Source organism: Heptranchias perlo, chromosome 4, assembly GCF_035084215.1.
Source record: "Heptranchias perlo isolate sHepPer1 chromosome 4, sHepPer1.hap1, whole genome shotgun sequence".
NCBI lineage: Eukaryota > Metazoa > Chordata > Chondrichthyes > Hexanchiformes > Hexanchidae > Heptranchias > Heptranchias perlo.
Window position 1 is genome coordinate 40,068,451 of NC_090328.1, and position 21,872 is coordinate 40,090,322.

Below are 21,872 nucleotides of genomic sequence, written 5' to 3' on the forward strand. Positions count from 1 at the left end.
AACTTCTCCTCCGCATCCTTCCAGGGTGCCACCGGGGACATCGCCGACGTCTCTCAGTCGTCTGCACAAAAGAGCCGTGCAAATACACCTACACCACTCTGCAGTGACACAATGGGTGTCATCAGTTGTGCGTCTTCGCTGTGATCCTCAGGAAAGGGCATTATTGCACAAACCAGACAAGATTCGCAAAGACGTGGCAGTAGTGGTGCCAATATAATATGTAATGTGAGTTGGTCAGAAATTCAATATAAGTAAAAACCACGACAAACCCTCAAACACCCTTGTGCATCCCCTGCATGCTCACGACACGTTTGCCTTACGCTGCCTACTGCACATATGTAAGGAATCTTACAACACCAGGTTATAGTCCAACAAAACTGTTGGACGATAACCTGGTGTTGTAAGATTCCTTACATTTGTACACCCCAGTCCATCACTGGCATCTCCACATCATGGCTACTGCACATATGTGATGCATGCCCTGTGGCTGCAGCATAGGTAGTGGCAGGTTGAGTGAGGCTGACTGAAAGAGATGCACGAGAGGGTGAGTATGAGATAGAGCCATGAGATTGTATGAGGATTGGGTTGAGTGGTAGTGGCAGGATGAGTACTGACGAGGTGAGTAAGTGCAGGTAAGATGAGGATGAGGTTTGAGTGGGTATGAGGGGTGATGTGACAGAGTAGTGTTGGCAGTGCAGAAGGAGATATGGGGTGGGGGCAGTGATGTGGCAGATGGAGTGTAGGGGAATGAGTAAGTGTACTCACTTTGGCTGACCTACTTAGGTCATTGGAGCGCCTCCTGCACTGTATGCAGGTGGGCGATATGTTGGTGGTGCAGGTGACCTCCTTTGCCACCTCGAGCCAGGCCTTCCTGGTGACAGAGGCAGGCTGCTTCCTCTTGCCCGCCGGGGGGAAGATCTCTGTCCTACCCCTCCTCCTCACCCCATCTAATGATACCTGGAGTGAGGCGTCATTGAACTGGGAGCAGCCTTCCCCCTGGGCTGCTCCATGCTGTAATTTTTTCTATTTGTTGCAGCATCTGTCAGTGGAGGACTGCCCCTTCAAATAGAGCTCCTCCAGCTGACAGAGCTCACTGCGCATGCGCAGTCCGCCGGACGCGCAGATCAGCCGTGGGGAACCCGGAAGACCAGGTAAGTGAATCCAATTAGGCTGTGATCGCGCGGGGGGCAGACTGATTTCGCCGGGCGTGTTACCCACGCGCCCAATAGCCCCCCAGCCGCGAACCCGCAGCCGTGGTAACATCGAGCCCATTAAGAGGGGAAAAATAGAGTATGAGAGTAAACTAGCAGGGAACATAAAAACTGACTAAAAGCTTCTATAAATATGTCAGGAGAAAAAGATTAGTGATTACAAATGTAGGTCCCTTACAGTCAGAAATGGGGGAAATTATAATGGTGAACAAAGAAATGGCAGAACAATTAAACACATACTTTGGTTCTGTCTTCACAGAGGAGGACACAAATAACCTCCCAGAAATGTTAGGGAACCAAGGGTCTAGTGAGAGGGAGGAACTGAAGGAAATCAGTATTAGGAAAAGAATAGTGCTAGGGAAATTAATGGGGCTAAAGGCTGACAAATCCCCAGGGCCTGATAATCTACATCCCAAAGTACTAAAGGAAGTGGCCCTGGAAATAGTGGATGCATTGGTGATCATCTTCCAAAACTCTATAGACTCTGGAACAGTTCCTACAGATTGGAGGGTGGCAAATGTAATCCCACTATTTAAAAAAGGAGGGAGAGAAAAAACAGGGAATTACAGACCAGTTAGCCTAACATCAGTAGTGGGGAAAATGCTAGAGTCTTTCATAAAAGATGTGATAACAGAACACTTGGAAGGCATAAACGGGATTGGACAAAGTCAGCATGGGTTTATGAAAGGGAAATCATGCTTAACAAATCTACTGGAGTTTTTTTGAAGATGTAACTAATAGAATAGATAGGGGAGAACCAGTGGATGTGGTGTATTTGGATTTTCAGAAGGCTTTTGATAAGGTCCCACACAAGAGGTTAGTGTGCAAAATTAAAACACATAGGATTGGGGGGAATATACTGGCATGGATTGAGAATTGGTTGACAGACAGGAAACAGAGAGTAGGAATAAACGGGTCTTTTTCTGGGTGTCAGGCAGTGACTAGTGGGGTACCACAGGGATCAGCGCTTGGGCCCCAGCTATTCACAATATATATCAATGATTTGGATGAGGGAACTAAATGTAACATTTCCAAGTTTGCAGACGACACAATGCTGGGGTGGAATGAGCTGTGAGGAAGATGCAAAGAGGCTCCAATGTGATTTAGACAAGTTGGGTGAGTGGGCAAGAACATGGCCGATGCAGTATAATGTGGATAGATGTGAGGTTATTTAGTTTAGTTGTAAAAACAGAAAAGCAGATTATTATCTGAATAATGATAGATTGGGAAAAGGGGAGGTGCAACGAGACCTGGGTGTCCTTGTACTCCAGTTGCTGAAAGCGAGCATTTGAGAGCAGCAAGCAGTTAGGAAGGTGAATGGTATGTTGGCCTTCATTGCAAGAGGATTTGAGTACAGGAGCAGGGTTATCTTACTGCAGTTATACAGGGCCTTGGTGAGACCACATCTGGAGTATTGTGTGCAGTTTTGGTCTCCTTATCTGAGGAAGATGTCCTTGGCATGGAGGGAGTGCAATGAACGTTTACCAGACTGATTCCTGGGATGGCAGGACTGACGTATGAGGAGCGATTGGGTCGACTAGGCCTATACTCAATGGAGTTTCGAAGAATGAAAGGTGTTCTCATCGATAGATATAAAATTCTAACAGGACTAGACAGACTGGATGCAGGGAGGATGTTCCCGATGGCTGGGGAGTCCAGAACCAGGGGTCATAGTCTCAGGATACGGGGTATGTCATTTAGAACTGAGATGAGGATAAATTTCTTCACTCAGAGGGTGGTGCACCTGTGGAATTCTCTACCACAGAAGGCAGTGGAGGCCAAGTCATTAGATGTATTCAAGAAGGAGATAGATATATTTCTTAATGCTAGGGGGATCAAGGGATATGGGGAAAAAGCGGGAACAGGGTACTGAGTTAGATGATCAGCCATGATCATTTTGAATGGCAGAGCAGGCCCGAAGGGCTGAATGGCCTACTCTTGCTCCTATTTTCTATGTTTCTATGTGTGATTCATAGAATTACAACACAGAAATAGGCTGTTCAGCTTCACCATGTTGGTGTTTATCCTCCACATGACCAGTAGTTCTAATCCTATATGCCAACTCTATTGCTATATCCTTATATTCCCCTTTCCTTCAAGCATCTATCTAACATATTCTTAAATGTTAATGTGGTCTCTGTTTCAATCATTACCTCTGATAGTGCATTGCACAGCTTCACAACCCTCAATATTTTTTTTTTAAAAGTACACTCTGCTCTGTATCCTAAATCTCTTGCATTTAATCTATGTCTCCTTATTCTAGGCCCCCTCAATCACTGGAAACAGTCTGTTCCTATCTACTCTGTCCCCTCCCTTCATAATTTTAAAATCTCTATTACATCACCTCACCTTTTAATCTCCTTTGTTCTAACAAAAACAGCCCCATTTTTTGAAGTCTTTATTTTTGTATTTCTTCATACTGAACAGTATGATGATGAATCTGTGCTGCATTCTATTGCCTCAACATCCTTCCTATAGTGTGGAGTCCAAAACTGCTCATAGTAATCAAACTGTGGCCTTACTAAGGTTTGATATAGATTCACCATTACATCTCAACTTTTATATTCTACACCTTTTGCCATAAAACCCAGTACTCTGTTGACTTTTTTTATGGCAGGAGTATCTACTGTAAAGTTCACTGAGGAGATGCATCAGATGGCATATCATTCACCCTTAAAGTCACACTAATGTCAGAAAAGATATCTTTTTACAGGATAATGACTGAGTTGTCGGGTGTAGCTGGAGATAACTGATGAGGACAGATTTAATGTTAAATTGACCCAGATGGTTGTTGGGAGGACAGAAAAATTTGGAGTGATTATACTATGATATCGACCAGAAACTCTCATTTCTCATGGCACGATGCCCGCTGAAACTGAATTAGCATGTGATGTTTTAACTCTTTGAAATGCGTTCCAGGCAACGATTGACCAGGAGAGACTACCACAGCCAGAAACACATGCTGTTAAACCTCTGATAGTGTGTGAACTTTCTGAATTGATGATGCTGATTTTCACAACCATACACCTGCCTCAAAATTCAACTCATTCCATGTAGATTTCATCCAAACTTTAACCTATTACTTTGGATCCACTCATGACCATGGACTAAGTGGGTAGTTGTTTGAGAGCCAGCATAGGGCAATGGGCCAATGGCCGCCTTCCATGCTGTAAAATTCTGATTCAGCCTCTGATATTCAGTGCTTCTCTAGTGACTGCTCATGATGGTTCATGCAATCCACCCTCTCTACCTTGCATTATCGAATGCGTAACCCTGACCTCTCTTCAGCGGAACAGCTGAATTTATACCATAGCTGTGCTGCTACTCCATTCCACATTGTTCTTCTCATCTGTTGCTTTAACAACAAAAAAAATTCTTCCTTTCAAGTAGCAAGCACCAGAATTACAAGCAACTCCTGGATATCACTACTTCCCCTTAATTTTTTTCTGACCCCACCTATCCTTCAAACCTCCTTACTGTCTGTTTGATGTGCTTTGCTGACTCCATTTTCCATACCAGAGCTTCTGAATATACTTTTTCCTTGGCCCAACAGTGGTTGACTGGGGTCTTGACTGTATGTCCCATTTCCTCTTGCTCTGCTCTCTCTCTCTCTCCCTCATCTGACAATGATGAGGTCAACACGTCCTCGGCATTCATCCTACTATCCTCCACAATCATCAGATCATTTTCTGCCATTTCTTTCGCTTACAATATGATCCCACCACCAAGCACATCTTCCTTTTTCTCTCCCCCTTCTGCTCACCAGAAGGACCATTCCCTCTGATATCCTTGTTTGTTTAGCCATCATCCTGACTTCCAGCTACTCTTCCCCTGGTAATTTCCTTTTGTAACAGTAGCAGATATACCATTCATTTTTCTTACATCATTGCCCAAGGCCCAAACACTAATTCTGTATGAGAATTTATATACCTCATCTAATTTAATATACTGTATATGCTTCTCACGGTGTATCTGAAAAATGAATAAAAAGGTTAATGTTCTAGAACTGATTAAAACTCCCACCTTATAGTGAACTGAAATGTTTACATGCCTTTTCTCCTTTCAGGAGCTAATGGATCAGCTCTGTATTTCCAACATTTGCTTGTTTCAGCAGTTTTTCAATTTAAAGTAATTTTACTTTATTCCTCATTTACTTATCCTCTGCATCACAGTGGATTGGCTAAGTTATCTTTTAAGCAAAATCGTAGAGACATGATATGCTTAACATTTTGTGTATAATGTAATCATTTCTTATCTCTGGTACATAAAGCTATCTAAGTACCACATCCTTGGGAGTCTCCTGTTTTTTCTTTTCCTCCCATCTCCCAATAGTGCTTCAGTATTGGCTCCTCGCAAGAAAATGTTCTGAATTTTGTCTTATTTTGTAGATTTTTTTTTTAGAAAAAACAGTTTTGCTTGTTGATATTTGCCATCTTGGTAGCAAATAGTGTACATCATTAGATTTCCATTCCTTGGTACATATTTTTAATGCTTTTGAAATTGACACTTTTTGGTCCATCTCCTCACCAATTTCAAGTATTATCAGATTAGTGTTTTGGTATATTTGAGGATGTAGTTCCTTCCGTTCTGTTCTGCCATGATGCAAAGGTTTCCGTTGATATATGCAGCCTTCTGATTTCTGTATCAGCTTTGACATTGACTCACTGATTCTTCCCCCCCCCCCCAACCCCACTCTGAACTCATGGGTGGAAGAATACTAATTTCTTCAATGTCTAGGATCAAAGCCTGCTGGACATTGGGAAGGTTAACCCTCCCGATCTCAAATAGGATTTCCCTCCATTCGAGGGGATGCTTTTCTCGGTTCTGAGTGCATGTACTATGAAGATCTTGGTTGCAGGGTTAAATAGTTCATTGTTTCCTAGCCATAGAGAAATTTCTCTCCGGTTAGCAAAATTAAGATTTTATTCCTGTTAAAGAATGAGAAGCTTTCTTATCCGTTCATTTGTGCTTAAAACTGTCAATGGTAATGTTACTACACTGTAGTATGTCTGAGTAAATGGCTGTAGCCCTCAAGCATCTGTATATTAATGCTGTCAGCCATTTCTAGTGAAAGTACTTTGTGATCCTTGCACTGCTGACCTCTGCTGTTTGCCCAGATTCCCATCGCTTTCACAGCAAGGAAACCTAAGATCAGTAAAATAAGTACACAAACTTTTTTCAACTTAATCTGAAATAATTGTCTTCATAATGTGCCGATATTTTAAAAAGATCTTTTTACATTTTTAAGCTCCTACCTATTTGTCAAAAGAGGAAGAAAGGGGAACTGAGGTAACTGTGGGAGACTGCAGCTTTAGCGATAAATGTGCACAAATATTAAAAGTTGCAATTTTCATGAATAGATTGGTAGCAGTTTCCTCTGCAGCAGAGATTAGTTGTGCTGCACTTTCATGGATTAATTTGTTTCCTGTAATTTTCCCTTTTATAGGCCAAACTGTTTTCAAATAGTAGTACAGCACTTTAGTGAAGACCATTACATCTTCTACTTTGCAACAGAAACTCCAGAACAGGCACAGGTAAAATGCTGAAAGTTGGTAAATGATTATAACTTTTTGAGATGGCTGTGTTAACCAAATGTACAGTATGCTGTCTGCTCATACCAAAAGAAAACTGATAGCCATATTTGAGTTAGCATAATGGCTATCTTTGAAAGCTCTTGTTTTGGACAAACAAGGTGATGGGTGTTTTTGTTTTATTATCAACAAGCTGTTGATGTTGAAAATAATTGATAGCTGGGCTTTTAAATAAAAGTTATAACATTGTTCAAGAATTATACATGAATTAGGCGATTTTTGAAATGTAAGAGACAAACAATAATACAAAAGTCAATATAAATGCACAAGAACAAAACAGCTCGTGCGAGAAGGTAGTTTTATAAAAGCCCGTTTTGCACATATACAGCAGTTGGCGGAACCTATTATATACAAACAGACATCGAACACAAAACTCGGTAACGAGAAGTCGGTAAGAGAACAAATTGGTTGGAGAAAAGAAAAAAATGGGACACCCTAACAGGAGATCAACCCCAAGAGCAAAGAAGAGTGATAGGCCAGTATTGAATGATGGGAATTTACAACGCTAAAGGAGGCCATTTGGCCCCTCTTGTGTGCGCCAGCTCTGGAGCAATCCAAAACTAACCCCATTGCTCTGTGCTCTCTTTTCCCCCCCACCCCATACCCCATATCCCTGTATCTTCCATTGTTTTAAATATTTATCTAATTTTCCCTTAAAAGATGCAGTAGACTCTGTGGCAAAGCATTTCATGCTATAAGAATTCTCTGCATGAAGACATTTCTGCTAACCCATCTCTATATTCCCTTATTGAACATTGTAAATTGATGATCACGCATCACTAATTCCCCACCCAGAGAAAATAATCTTTTCCTAGTCACCAGATCAAAACCTTTCATAATTTAAAAAACTTTTTGTTAAGTGTCCTCTTAGCCTTCTCTGTTTTAATGGAAATAGTCCTGGAATCTCAAGTCTTTCCTCATAACTATATTTCTTATCCCTGGTATTATTCTGGTGAATCTCAGTATACACTCTGGCTTTTAATATCCTTTCTATAATGGGGTGCCCAAAACGGTACACAGTACTCAAACTTTGACCTTGTACAAGTTTATCATTGCTACTTTGATTTGTACTATATGCCCCTGTTTATATTAAAAAAAAGACACTATCGATTATCTTGTTTTATTTACATGCACTCGCACTTTGATAGAATTGTATATTTGCATCCCTCAACCTCTGTTCCTCCACACTATATAATGTATTTCCACTGAGTTTATACTCCCATTTCTTGTTTTGGTTCCCAAAATGCATTAACTCCCACTTCTCCACATTAACTTGCATCTGCCACCTGTAGCCCATTCCGCTAACTCGTCAATGCCCTCTTGAAATCTATTATAGTTCTCCTTGCTATTTGCCAAACTGTCTACTTTTGTCGTCAGTAAATTTATATTTTGTGATCCCTATGCCCAAGTCCAAATGATCGTTATATATAAAGAACCGAAGTGGACCTAGCCCTTGTACCCAACTTCCAACCCTTCTCCAATCGAAGCAACAGCCATTAACCCTAATCGCCTTATGCCATATGTCTGAATTTTTGTAACATGTCTCCTCTGAGGCACCTTATCAAATGCCATTTACACTACATCTACTTCATTCCCTTTTATCTATGCAATCAGTCAATTCTTCAAAAACTGCAATTAAATTTGTCAAATATAGATTAGTCATTATTGATAGTGTAGAAAACTTGAAATACTCTCAACCAGACTTAAGAGTTTGAGAATTAGCCATGTGAGGATAAGATGAGGAAAGACTCTTCTCGGAATATGTCATGTGTAATATGTCAAAATCTCTACAAGTAGCTTGCAGAACCAGTGATGAGATTGGGAAGATCTATGTTGCATGCAGAGAACATAACCTCAAAGAAAGCAAAATACTGCAGATGCTGGAAATCTGAAATAAATGAAATGCTCAGTTGGTCAGACAGCATCTGCCTGATTGTTTCCAGAATTTCCTGTTTTATCTCTTAGAATGGAGTGTGTGTCTATATGTTTTTTTAAAAATGCTCAATTTATTTGGAAAGGGAGAGACAGAATAGAAAGGACAAAATCAGTAAAACAATTACATTTAGCCAGTAGTCCTAATAATTTCAGCTGAGAGCAAAGACAACCCATTACGCAAGTCAATTTCAGGATTGGTAAAACGCGAAGATAAGTTAGACGATGGAAAGGTGGCTGACTAATTCTATTGACTATAATGCACAGGCACACCATTTTATTAAGTCATCAAAAAGGAAGCAAAGAGTATATTCTCAGGATGTGAATAACACAATTCGCTGTGTAATAGAAACTTTTGATTAAACTATCTGGAACAGATATGGATTAGGAAGAAAGTAATATCACAGACTGAGGAATGTTGTCCATGTAAAAGGGTAGCATAAAACAAATTATTTCTTCTCTTTTACAGTCTTAACCACTCCTGCCGCCCCCCCCCCCCCCACCCACCCCGGCCCAGTGTGTGTATGGACTTTGGTCATTAGGGTTTTAATTGTCACATTGAACAGGCAGGAGGAAACTGTAGAAAACAGGAGGGAGGACAAACATCTTTGCAGAATTGGTGCCAGAGGATATTAGTATTGGTAATGAACCCAAAATGCTGCATGGTATAAAAGAAAACTGTTCTATCAAATGCTTTATACTGGCAATTGTGGAGAATACAGAATCCTTATGTAGTGACATCATATTTAGAAACCCCAATCAACTCTTGATAAAACCGTTCTGATCCAAGAGATCAAGTCAGTCAGGATTTCTTAAATTTAAGACCCAAAGCTTTAATGAGAATCTTGCAGTCTACATTTAGAAAGAAAATTAGACTTCCAAACTAGTACCACAACCAATGTGCATTCAGTTGCTGTCCTAGGCCCAACCATCTTCAGCTGCTTCATCAATGACCTTCCCTCCATCATAAGGTCAGAAATGGGGATGTTCGCTGATGACTGCACAGTGTTCGGTTCCATTCGCAACCCCTCAAATAATGAAGCAGTCCGAGCCCGCATGCAACAAGACCTGGACAACATCCAGGCTTGGGCTCATAAGTGGCAAGTAACATTCGCCAGGCAATGACCATCTCCAACAAGAGAGAGTCTAACCACCTCCCCTTGACATTCAACGGCATTACCATCGCCGAATCCCCCACCATCAACATCCTGGGGGACACCATTGACCAGAAACTTAACTGGACCAGCCATATAAATACTGTGGCTACGAGAGCAGGTCAGAGGCTGGGTATTCTGCGGCGAGTGACTCACCTCCTGACTCCCCAAAGCCATTCCACCATCTACAAGGCACAAGTCAGGAGTGTGATGGAATACTCTCCACTTGCTTGGATGAGTGCAGCTCCAACAACACTCAAGAAGCTCGACACCATCCAAGATAAAGCAGCTCGCTTGATTGGCACCCCATCCACCACCCTAAACATTCACTTCCTTCACCCACCGGCGCACTGTGGCTGCAGTGTGCACCATCCACAGGATGCACTGCAGCAACTCGCCAAGACTTCTTCGACAGCACCTCCCAAACCCGCAACCTCTACCGTCTAGAAGGACAAGAGCAGCAGGCACATGGGAACAACACCACCTGCACGTTCCCCTCCAAGTCACACACCATCCCGACTTGGAAATATATCGCCGTTCCTTCATTGTCGCTGGGTCAAAATCCTGGAACTCCCTTCCTAACAGCACTGTGGGAGAACCGTCACCACACGGACTGCAGCGGTTCAAGAAGGCGGCTCACCACCACCTTCTCGAGGGCAATTAGGGGTGGGCAATAAATGCTGGCCTCGCCAGCGACGCCCACATCCCGTGAACGAATTTTAAAAAAAGTCCAGATCTTGGCCCTCCCAAGAAGCCCCGGACCTTGATTGCAAAGTTGACCTCATACTATTCCAGCCACCATTCTTGAGTTCAATCTCTAACTGTCCTAAACTCGCATATAGGTTAACATATGGGTTGTACACAATTCAAAAGGTACCACTCTGTGTACATCTGCACACACATTTTGCTACTGCTTCAGGCCCGAGCTTCCCTCCCTCTCTGTTCAGCCATCTTTCATCTGCTCATTCCACCCTTTAACAGTCCCTTTTTTGTTTAAAAACACTCCTCACTTTGTTCTGTAGCTTACTGCATCATGACCCTGTCGTGTCCCCATCCCACCCTATGGTGATACTCCTACTGATCTCTTTTCCTGCTGCAATCCCAAGCTTGGATGAGCTCACAGCTCTCTTGTGCTTTGAACTCTATTGCACAAAACTGATAATCAGCTTTAGATTAAGAATAAAATTAAAAATATTGTTTTTTGGCTGAAAAATAAGTTGTAACGGTTGATTGAAAGTTGTTAATGAAGTTAGGAATGTCCTGAATGATTTAGTGGTTCTGTTATCTAGATATTACCAATATTTTTTTTTTTTAATTTGCTTTTGTAGGATTGGATGAAGCGTCTACGGGTATTTTGCAGTAGCTTGAAGAAACCTGTGCTACCAACCTCTAACAAACGCCTTCGACAGGTAAAAGGAAGAAAGATTTTACTTTGCCGTTTCTATGGCACAAAAGGTCAATTTATAGTGCATGGGACTCTACAAATAGGTACAACCTGCATCATACTTGATTAGAATATAGTTGGCAAATAGTGAGAGATTCTAAATTGTCCCATTTTAGATGAGCAGCTAATACTTGCAAAGTGAATTTCATGGCAGCTAATTTTTTGCTTTAATTGTTGGATATGCAGACTGCAAATTCGTTCATAAGTGAAAATGGTTCGCCTCATCCACTTAAGGGAGCAACCTACCATGGGAACTGTTGGGAAGTTTTTTTTTAAAAATGTATACACTTAAAATAGCATAAATCACAACATAGTTGTCAAGTTTTAGAATTCGGAGATTTATTTGAACTCTGATTATTTGTGAGACTGGTGGCCCCTGTGGTATTTAGCATTGCTGCTGGAGATAGTAGACTATGATTCCATGTTTGACCCCCTGGGATATTGAGGTGTTTACTGCCAGGGACAATTGATACTTTTGCTGTTGGCATGGATGTAAGAAATATATCAGGATGAATCCCTCCTCTTGCTGCTATGCTTTATCCAGTGCTGCATGTCCATTGATGTATGCTTTCTGATGTGCTGCACCTCGCAGGCTCACACTTGAGTAAGTGAAATATATTGAGATAAATTGCATGGTAGGAATTGGATATACTGACTGATAAACGGACTCTTACTAATAGGAGATTTCCAATGGCATACTCGCAGTGAGTTGAGGACACGTTGTTTTATAACTGTAGAAATGTGTTGCATAATGCATTGAGCGCTGCTGTTTTGCAGTGACTGAATAAGTCAAGTTACACTCTTATTATATGGTTCTGTGGATCAAATCCCAAGATTGTCCAGTTTTTCATGAAATCAAGTGGCCTTTTCTACATTCCTTCACTTGTGCACACAAATTTAACTTTTGGCTTTTTAAACTGAGGGTATGGTGAGAGATGCACAGCAACTTGTATAGTTTGGAGGATAGATATGTGGAATATAGAAATAGTAGGGAGAGACAGTATTGGGTTTAGTAGCTGTTATGGAGTTGTTGGGCTTTGGTAGCATTGAGCGGTTGCTTTTGGATATGGTAATATATCGGGAGTAACTTAGGTTTGGTAGCATTTGAGGGTAGATTGAATAGACAAATAGTTTACAGCACTGATGGAGGCTTTTTGATGCTCCTTCTTGTATCTTCCTCTGCTTCAAATATTTATCCAATTTTCCCTCAAAAAAAGTGTTAATCTTTGCCTCAACCACTCCCTGTGGCAAAATATTTCAACAGCCCTCTGTAAAGAAATTTCTCTGAACTTCTTTCGTTACTCTTAGTGACCGTTTTAAATTGATGACCCCTTGTCATTGACTCCCCATTCTTAAGAAATTGTCTTGCCCTATTCACTCTATCAAACCCTTCAAAATTTTTAAAACTTTAGTAAATCTCCTTTTTAGTCTTTTCTGCTCCAGTGGAAATAGTTCCAATGCCTCAAGTTTCTCCACATTGTGGTTTCCCATTCCTAGCATCATCCTGGTGAATCTACTATGCATGCCCTCTATGGCTTTAAAGTTCCATCAAAAATGTCTATGGCTTTATCTACCTGCTCACTCACAATCAGAGAATTATATAATTGCACACCTGGTCCCTTTGTTCATCCACACCCTTAGTATCTTTCCATTGTGTATATATTCCCATTCCATGTTTTTCGTCCCAAAATATTTTACCTCACACTTATTCATATTAAATTGCATCTGCCATCTGTCTACCCATTCCACTAACCTGTCTTCCTTTTTTATAGTCTGTTTGCCAAACCCTCTGCAATTTTGACATTGCACCCTTTGGGCCCAAGTCCTAAATCATCTATATATACACCGAGAAGAGGGAGCCAACAAAATTGGGCAGCTGGCTTGGAATGGTAGCAGACGGTAGAGAAGTGGAGAGGTTGAAGTAAGGCTAGCTAGTGATGGAAAAATAAAATGAAGACTTGCCTTCAGCGTAATGCACTTTAGCAGTACCAGTAGTGGCAAGACTGGCCCAACTGCCTTTTTCTCCTTGAGTCCTTTTAATTAAGCTAACACTATATGCCTTGTGATCTAGAAGCAACTATCTGGATTTTAATCCTAACTGCTAGGTAAGGGCAGATGCAACCTTCTTTGTTTAAAAACAAATACAAACTACCTCAGCTCTCCTATGCCATTTTCACATTTATAACCCTCCCTTGCAATTGTCATATTTGTTCTTTAACTGACATTTGACTCCTAGCATAAGAAAATGTTTTGCAACTGTCCTGATTATTTGCTCCTTTCTAAATTCATTTCCTTTAGCTCTTATACTTTCTTTGTTAATGTTAACTGCTTCTTCTACCTTTCTCTTTTTGACTATTACACTGTTTGTAACTCCTGAAGTGCCTCTTCTTGAGTCCCATTTGCCAAATTAAATCCCCATTTAACCACTGTGGCTTCCTCCCATTTTATATATACCAATGAAAAAGAAAAGATAAAGCTTCCTTTCTTTTGGGATATTAAAAAAAAAGTTCTCATTTCTGGGGAGCAAAAAGAAAAATAGTGCAGAAGAAGGCAGTGAAAATCTGAGAGGTGTGAGGGAAAGAGAGCGAAGGAAAGGAGGAAAAAACACAACTTGCATTTATATAACTCCTTTAATGTAGAAAAATACCTCAAGGCACTTCAGAGGCCTAAATCGTGCAAAATTGGATGCCGAGCCAAAGAAGGAGATATATGGGTGACTAAAGCTTGGTCAAAGAGGTAGGCTTTAAGGATGAGTGAAAGCTAGAGAGGTTTAGGGAGGAATTCCAGGGTCTAGAGGACAGACGTGGAGTGAAAGGCTGGGTGGGCGGTTGCGGGGTGGGGGGGGTACACAAAAGGCTAGAATTGGAGCGAGTGTGTTCTGGGAGAGTTGTAAGGCTGAAAGAGATTGCTGAGATAGGGAGGGCCAAGGCCATGAAGACATTTAAACATGAGGATGAAAAGCTTAAAATGAAGGTGTTGGGGCACCGAAAGTCGCCATAGGCCAGGTGATTGGTGAAAGGGAGGGTGCAGGATAGAATTTGGGCAGCGGATTTTTGCATGAGAAGTTTGTGGAGGTTGGGCAGGAAAGTATTGGAATAGTCGAGTCTGGAAGTGACAAAGGCAGGGTGGAAGAGGAAGATGTTAGAGGTGGAAGTAGGCAGTCTTTGTGATGGACTGGACATGGGGTTGGAAGCTCAGCTTGGGGTCAAATGAGACACTACAGTTACGATCATACTAGTTCAACCTGAGAACGTGGCCAGGAAGGGGGATGGAATCCATGGTGATGGCTTCAGTCTTCCCAGTGTTTAACTGGAGAAGATTGTAGTTCATCCAAGATCGAAACACAAGGGAAGGAAGTGGGAGAGGAATGGGGAGAAAGGCAGCCAGAATATGAGAGAGTGAGTATATGGGGATGAAATTCCACCCCCCCACCCCCACCCAAAAGGGTAAAATTCCTGGACTGCCACAGAATTTCAATTTTTCAGTCCCTGTAAGTTAGTGGCCCTGAAAGTAGTACATAACACAATGTTCAATGCAGCATTGTGTGATATGTATTATGACGCTCGTAACTATATATAAAACCCCGTTAATGTATAATTTCACCTATTTTACACGATCTTGTTTATTTTAAATTGATGTTCCCTTTATTTTTAAACCTTTAAAATTATATAAAAACCTACATACTATTTAATTTAGTTCAATTAATTATTTATTTGATTTCAAATTCTATATCCAATGTAATCTTTGACATTTATTTATTTACTATATTCCTAACTAACCCAATGATATACCACTAGAATAATACATTCTGTATTATATCATGCATTCCTCTCTTTACAAACTAGTGTCGCCTCCTGCTCAATGTGAGTAACGCCTGAGAGAGCAATAAAAGATTCATTTGCCTCTCAGCATTAATAAAATACTTCTTGCAGGTTGCTGATGCAGTACAATTGGCTATCTCACACTTGTTGGCTTTGCCACGAAAATAGTGAAGTTCAAAAATTATTGGTCATAGGATGTGATTAAGGTATACCTTAAAAGTAACTTGTTGATGCAATTAAATCCTTTGACTGTCATGTGAAATTTCCTATAATGTAATAAAAGTAATGTGTTTTTCTTCCTCAGGTCAGTAGTCTGGTGTTGTATGTGGAAGAAGCCCATAAACTCCCAGTGAAATATTTCACACACCCTTACTGTAATATCTACCTAAACAGTGTTCAAGTAGCAAAAACTCATGCCAGGGAAGGACAGAATCCTGTATGGACAGAAGAATTCATTTTTGAGTGAGTGCTTCTTTCAGAATAAAACCTTTTCAGTGATTATGTTTTATGAAGATTTACAAAAAACTTGCAAGGATTTAGTACCTAATCTTGTGTCTCTGAAAGGTCTGAAGTCTTTCAAAGACAATTACTTTGAAGTGCAATGACTACAGGAAAATGTGGCAGCTAATTTTGCTGGTTTTGATTGATGGAAGAATGTTTCTCAGGACATCAACAGCCCCCTGCTTCTCTTGAAATCATGCTCTGGGATCATTTACATCCACCTGAAGTACACGGAACTTCACATTAATGTCTCTTCCAAAGGATGGCACTAGGAATATAGGAACAGGAGTAGGACATTCAGCCCCTCAAACCTGTTCTGCCTTTCAATTAAAACATGGCTGATCTTAAATCCATTTACCTGCCTTGGTTCCACATCCTTGTCTAACAGAAATCTATCTATCAGTTTTGAAATATGTTTTTTTTTGGGGGGGAAAGAAAGAGGGGAAGAGAGAGGGAAGAGTTCCAGATTTCCACTACCCTTTGTGAGAAGAAGTGCTTCCTGACATCACCCCTGAATGGCCTAGCACCAACGATAATGCAGCACTGCCTCTATTGTACTGCAGTGTCAGTCCAGATTATGTGCTGAAGTCCTAGAGTGAGGCTAGAACTTATCGGAGTTGGTGGCAGAGGGATTTCAACTGCTGGCCACTTGTTTCTTGTCTGATAAACGGACCACCGGCAGTTGAATGTCTGGTGGGGACCTTGTGCACCCATTTGCCTGCCTGCACCAACTTTCAGGCAGTCTTAAATACAAATTTCATCCTCGGTTTCTTATGCACTTTCAGTATGGTAACACATTCCTTTATTACTTGGCTTACCCAAGACCGAGTCTGAGCACCACTTTCAATTTAAAAACTTTCCTTTCTATATCTGTGATTAATCAGGTTATCCCTCCTTTTATTTCTTTCTTTGTTGCAAGAAAATATTATAGCTAGGAATATTTAGTTCCCAGTTCCACTCCAGTGCAAGCCAAATTTCCTTCAAGGCTATAATAACACATCCCTCAATTCCAATTAGTCCTTCCAATTCCTCAAGTTTATGCCTAATGCTTTGTGTATTTTTATATATCACTGCAAACCTGACTGATTCATACTCCTCAGTAGCCTTTTCACTTGTATTTTTTTCCTCTTCCTTCACCATCCTTCTTAATCTTCTCTCCTATCTGCCCTAGATGTCTCGATACTCACCTTGAGTTTACTCTTTTAGACTATTTTGTCCCTTCACTGCAATTATTCTTGACCCCTCTGCCATAAGCTGTAGGCAATGTTCTCCTTTCCATGCCCTGAGCTTACTAGTTTAAACTCACCCACAGCTCTAACCTTGATGCCAGGACATGAGAAAATCCAGAGCAAGAAATGTCATTCTGAACACCGATCCTCCTTATCAACAGATATTGATCCAGCTTTTTAAAGATGTCAGCTCATTCCAAATCAATTACATCTTGTGATGCATTATGCCAGTTTGGTTCTGCTGAAGCCCTTCCCTTTTGTACAGCCATCTCCTGTTCCAAAACTAGTCCCAGTGCCCCATAAGCTCTTCCTTCTACACTCCTCTTCTAAACATACATTCAAGTGCCTAATTTTTTTTCTGCCTATATGGCTTAACACTTTACACAGTCTGTATTGCTGAGACTACTAGCCTTCAGCTCTTCCTTTTAGTTTTCTTCCTACCAACTTGTGTTTTCTGTAAAAGACATCTTCCTCAGTGCCACCGTTGCTTTTCGCATTGAACACAACCACTTGCTTCTCACTCAACGCTCTCAAAAGTCTGTCTGTAGATTGATTGATGTCCTTCACCCTGGTGCCAGAACCATCTGGAATCCAAAGTCACTGCCACAGTCACTATGTATCCCCATATCATTGAATTTCCCCCAACTTGCACTTGTCTCGTTCTGTGCCCTAGCTAATAACATAAGAACATAAGAGATAGGAGCAGGAGTAGGCCATAAAGCCCCTCGAGCCTGCTATGCCATTCAATAAGATCGTGGCTGATCTTCTACTTCAACTCCACTTTCCCGCCCTATCCCCATATCCCTTGATTCCCCTAGTGTTCAAATATCCATTGATCTCCGTCGTGAATATACTCAATGACTGAGCATCGACAGCCCTCTGGGATACAGAGTTCCAAAAATTCACAACCCTCTGAGTGAAGAAATTTTTCTTCATCTCTGTCCTAAATGGCCGATCCCTTATCTTGAGACTATGACTCTTAGTCCTAGACTCTCCAGCCAGGGGAAACGGGCTCTCAGTGTCTACCCTGTCAAGCCCTCTAACAATTTTATACATTTCAATGAGATCACCTTTCATTCTTCTAAACTCCAGAGAATAAAGGCCATTCTACTCAATCTCTCCCTCCAGGAATCAATTTAGTGAACCTTTGTTGCACCCCCTCAAAGTCAAGAATATCCTTCCTTTGTTAAGGAGACCAAAACTGTGCACAGTACTCCAGGTGTGGTCTCACCAGAGCCCTATATAATTGCAGCAAGACCTCCTTACCCTTATACTTCAACCCCCTTGCAATAAAGGCCTTCCTCATTGCTTGCTGTACCTGCATGTTAACTTTCTGTGATTCGTGTATAAGGACACCTAAAATCCTCTGACTACTCATATTTATTAGTCTCTCACTTTTAAAAAAATATTCTGCTTTTCTATTCTTCCTACCAAAGTAGATAATTTCACATTTCCTCACATTATACTCCATCTGCCACCTTCTCGCCCATTCAGTTAACCTGTCGCTATCCCTTTGCAGACTCTGTGTCCTCCTCACAGCTTGCTTTCCCACCTAGCTTTGTATTGTCAGCAAACTTGGATATATTATACTCTGTCCCCTCATCTAAGTCATTAATGTATATTGTAAACGGCTGAGACCCAAGCATTGATCCTTGCAGCACCCCACTAGTTACAACCTGCCAAACTGAAATGACCATTTATTCCTATTCTCTGTTTTCCGTCTGTTAACCAATCCTCGCTAATATATTACCCCCAATCCCACGAGCTCTAATCTTGTGTAACAACCTCTTGTGTAGCACCTTATCGAATGCCTTTCGAAAATCCAAATATACATCAATTTTCTCCCTCTATCAATTTCTTGGTCATTCTTCATTGATTTCTAAAACCCTTCTAATCCTCAGGCTTACTACTCTTTTTGGCAACATTGTAAGCCTCTTCTTTTAATCTAATACTATCCTTAACTTAACTAGTTAGCCACAGTTGGATCACTTTTACCGTGGAGCTTTCATTCTTCAAGGGAATGCATATTCATTGAGAATTATGACTTATTTCTTTAAATGTTTGCCATTGTTTATCTACCGTCATATCTTTTAATTTAATTTCCCAATCTACCTTAGCCAACTCGCCCCTCATACCTAGGTAATACCATGGTCCAAGTGGTGTCTACCAGTCCTTGTGTTTCCTTCAGAAACAGCCTCCAGTACAGAAACAGGCATTGTGCTTTATAATTGAGGCATTTTGAGAATGCTAGCAGCTTGTTCAGTGAGTAATTCTTTGTACCGTAGCACACAGAGTGAAAAGGATAACTCAATTTTTATTGCCATGCTTAAAGTTAATCTTCTCTGTAATTCAGCTTTATTAAGTGGATTCCGAGAAAGATTTGTTTTTACCTAAAGCGGCATGATGTTGTAGCTTCCACAATTTAAAAGTGCATGTTTATTATAGCATAAATAAGAGCATGTGATGTAAAACCTTCTAAGATTGCAGCGTTCTTAAATTCTTTATACCTTCATTTTCCTAGTGATCTCTCATCAGATATAAACAGATTTGAGATAAGTCTCAGTAACAGAACAAAGAAGAGCAAGGATCCTGATATCTGTAAGTATATATTTGACTACTAGGTGGAAGGATTTTACTTTTCACCCAAAATTTCAGTCCTTGGATGATGAGCTTTTTTGGATGTGTATTTTTTTGTCACAACATAAAATGTGTGCTTGGGTACCAAGATCCAGCCATCCTATAACTTAGAGACCTGTAAGCAGGGTAAGATCTTGGTTGAACAGCTCAGAAGGATCTAATGATGGCTTTGCTAACTTTTTTGGTTTCTAAATATTCCAGACAGCATAATGTGACCACTGTTGGTGACTACTTAGGGCTGAAGGATGTTGCATGGGTAGAGTGGGGCAAACATAGGATATGAGCGGCAGAGTTTGGAAAAATTGGAGTTTGTGCAGGATTGAGCTAGGGAGTAGAGTTGCCATCTTTTGCCAAGTTCAAGACTTGAGATATGGCATGGTCAGGTGGGGCTTAGGAAATACTGCATTAACTTTAATCTTTTTACTCCCCCCTCTGTCTCTTTGTCTGTTTTCTCTTTCTCTCTGACGGTCATTTTCCCATATGTCTCACTCGTGCTTGCTCGCTGGCTCTGTCACTCATGCTCGCAGTCTGACGTTTGTTCTCTTCCTCCGTGTATGGGTGTGTCAATTTTGTTTATTTGTTTTTTTTCTTTTCTCAATTAATCACTTGTGCTATCTATTGCCTGCTCTCTCACTCAGTCAGTTTTACACGCTTTCTCACTGCGCTCTGCTTCATGCGTACTCTTTGCTCATGCTATCTGCTTTTTCTTTGTCATTCTGACTGTCACCAATGTGTACTCTTTCCCACATCCAAATCTATCATCTTTCTTTCTCCCCCGCCCCAAAAGAGATGAGAATTTCAGCAGCACTGAAGGTATGGCAGTATTGCAGTCAAGTGATTTATCACAAATCATAGACAGTTATGGCACAGAAGGAGGCCATTCGGCCCATCGTGTCCTTGCCGGCCGAAAGAGCTTATCCAACTTAATCCCACTTTGCAACACTTGGTCCGTAGCCCTGTAGGTTACGGCACTTCAAGTGCTCATCCAAGTACTTTTTTAAATGAATTGAGGGTTTCTGCCTCTACCACCCTTTCAGGCAATGAGTTCCAGACCCCCACTACCCTCTGGGTGAAAAAATTTCTCCTCAGCTCCCCTCTAATCCTTCGACCAATTACTTTAAATCTATGCCCCCTGGTCACTGACCCCTCTGCTAAGGGAAATAGGCCCTTCCTATCCACTCTATCTAGGCCCCTCAAAATTTAATAGACCTCAATTAAATGTCCCCTCAGCCTCCTTTGTTCTAAAGAAAACAACCCCAGCCTATCCAATCTTTTCTCGTAGCTAAAATTCTACAGCCCTGGCAACGTCCTCGTAAATCTCCTCTGCACCCTCTCTAGTGCAATCACATCTTTCCTGTAATGTGACCAGAACTGTACACGGTACTCAAGCTGTGGCCTAACCAATGTTTTATCTTACTTGACCTCGTCCTCACCAACCTACCTGTCGCAAATGCATCTGTCCATGACAGTATTGCTAAGAGTGACCACCGCACAGCCCTCGTGGAGATGAAGTCCCGTCTTCGCACTGAGGACACCATCCAACGTGTTATGTGGCACTACCACCGTGCTAAATGGGATAGATTCAGAACAGATCTAGCAGCTCAAAACTGGGCATCCATGAGGCGTTGTGGGCCATCAGCAGCAGCAGAATTGTATTCCAGCACAATCTGTAACCTCATGGCCCGGCATATTCCTCACTCTACCATTATCAACAAGCCAGGGGATCAACCCTGGTTCAATGAGGAGTGTAGAACAGCATGCCAGGAGCAGCATCAGGCGTACCTAAAATTGAGGTGCCAACCTGGTGAAGCTACAACTCAGGACTACATGCATGCTAAACAGCGGAAGTCACATGCTATAGACAGAGCTAAGCGATTCCACAACCAACGGATCAGATCAAAGCTCTGCAGTCCTGCCACATCCAGTCGTGAATGGTAGTGGACAATTAAACAACTAATGGGAGGAGGAGGCTCTGTAAACATCCCCATCCTCAATGATGGCAGAGTCCAGCACGTGAGTGCAAAAGACAAGGCTGAAGCATTTGCAACCATCTTCAGCCAGAAGTGCCGAGTAGATGATCCATCTCGGCCTCCTCCCGATATCCCCACCATCACAGAAGCCAGTCTTCAGCCAATTCAATTCACTCCACGTGATATCAAGAAACGGCTGAGTGCACTGGATACAGCAAAGGCTATGGGCCCCGACAACATCCCAACTGTAGTGCTGAAGACTTGTGCTCCAGAACAAGCTGTGCCTCTAGCCAAGCTGTTCCAGTACAGCTACAACACTGGCATCTACCCGACAATGTGGAAAATTGCCCAGGTATATCCTGTCCACAAAAAGCAGGACAAA

General features: G+C 41.5%; 1 protein-coding gene across 2 annotated transcripts in view; it reads left to right on the forward strand.

Annotated features, from left to right (window-relative positions):
* LOC137320874 (ras GTPase-activating protein 1-like) overlaps positions 1-21,872 on the forward strand; it is a 175,399-nt gene that overhangs the window by 96,379 nt on the left and 57,148 nt on the right. For both annotated transcript variants that reach the window (XM_067982807.1, XM_067982806.1), the window contains exons 12-15: positions 6,658-6,745; positions 11,217-11,297; positions 15,458-15,615; positions 19,405-19,481. In XM_067982807.1, the coding sequence (XP_067838908.1) occupies positions 6,658-6,745; positions 11,217-11,297; positions 15,458-15,615; positions 19,405-19,481 (404 nt within the window). The remainder of the gene's footprint in view (positions 1-6,657; positions 6,746-11,216; positions 11,298-15,457; positions 15,616-19,404; positions 19,482-21,872) is intronic.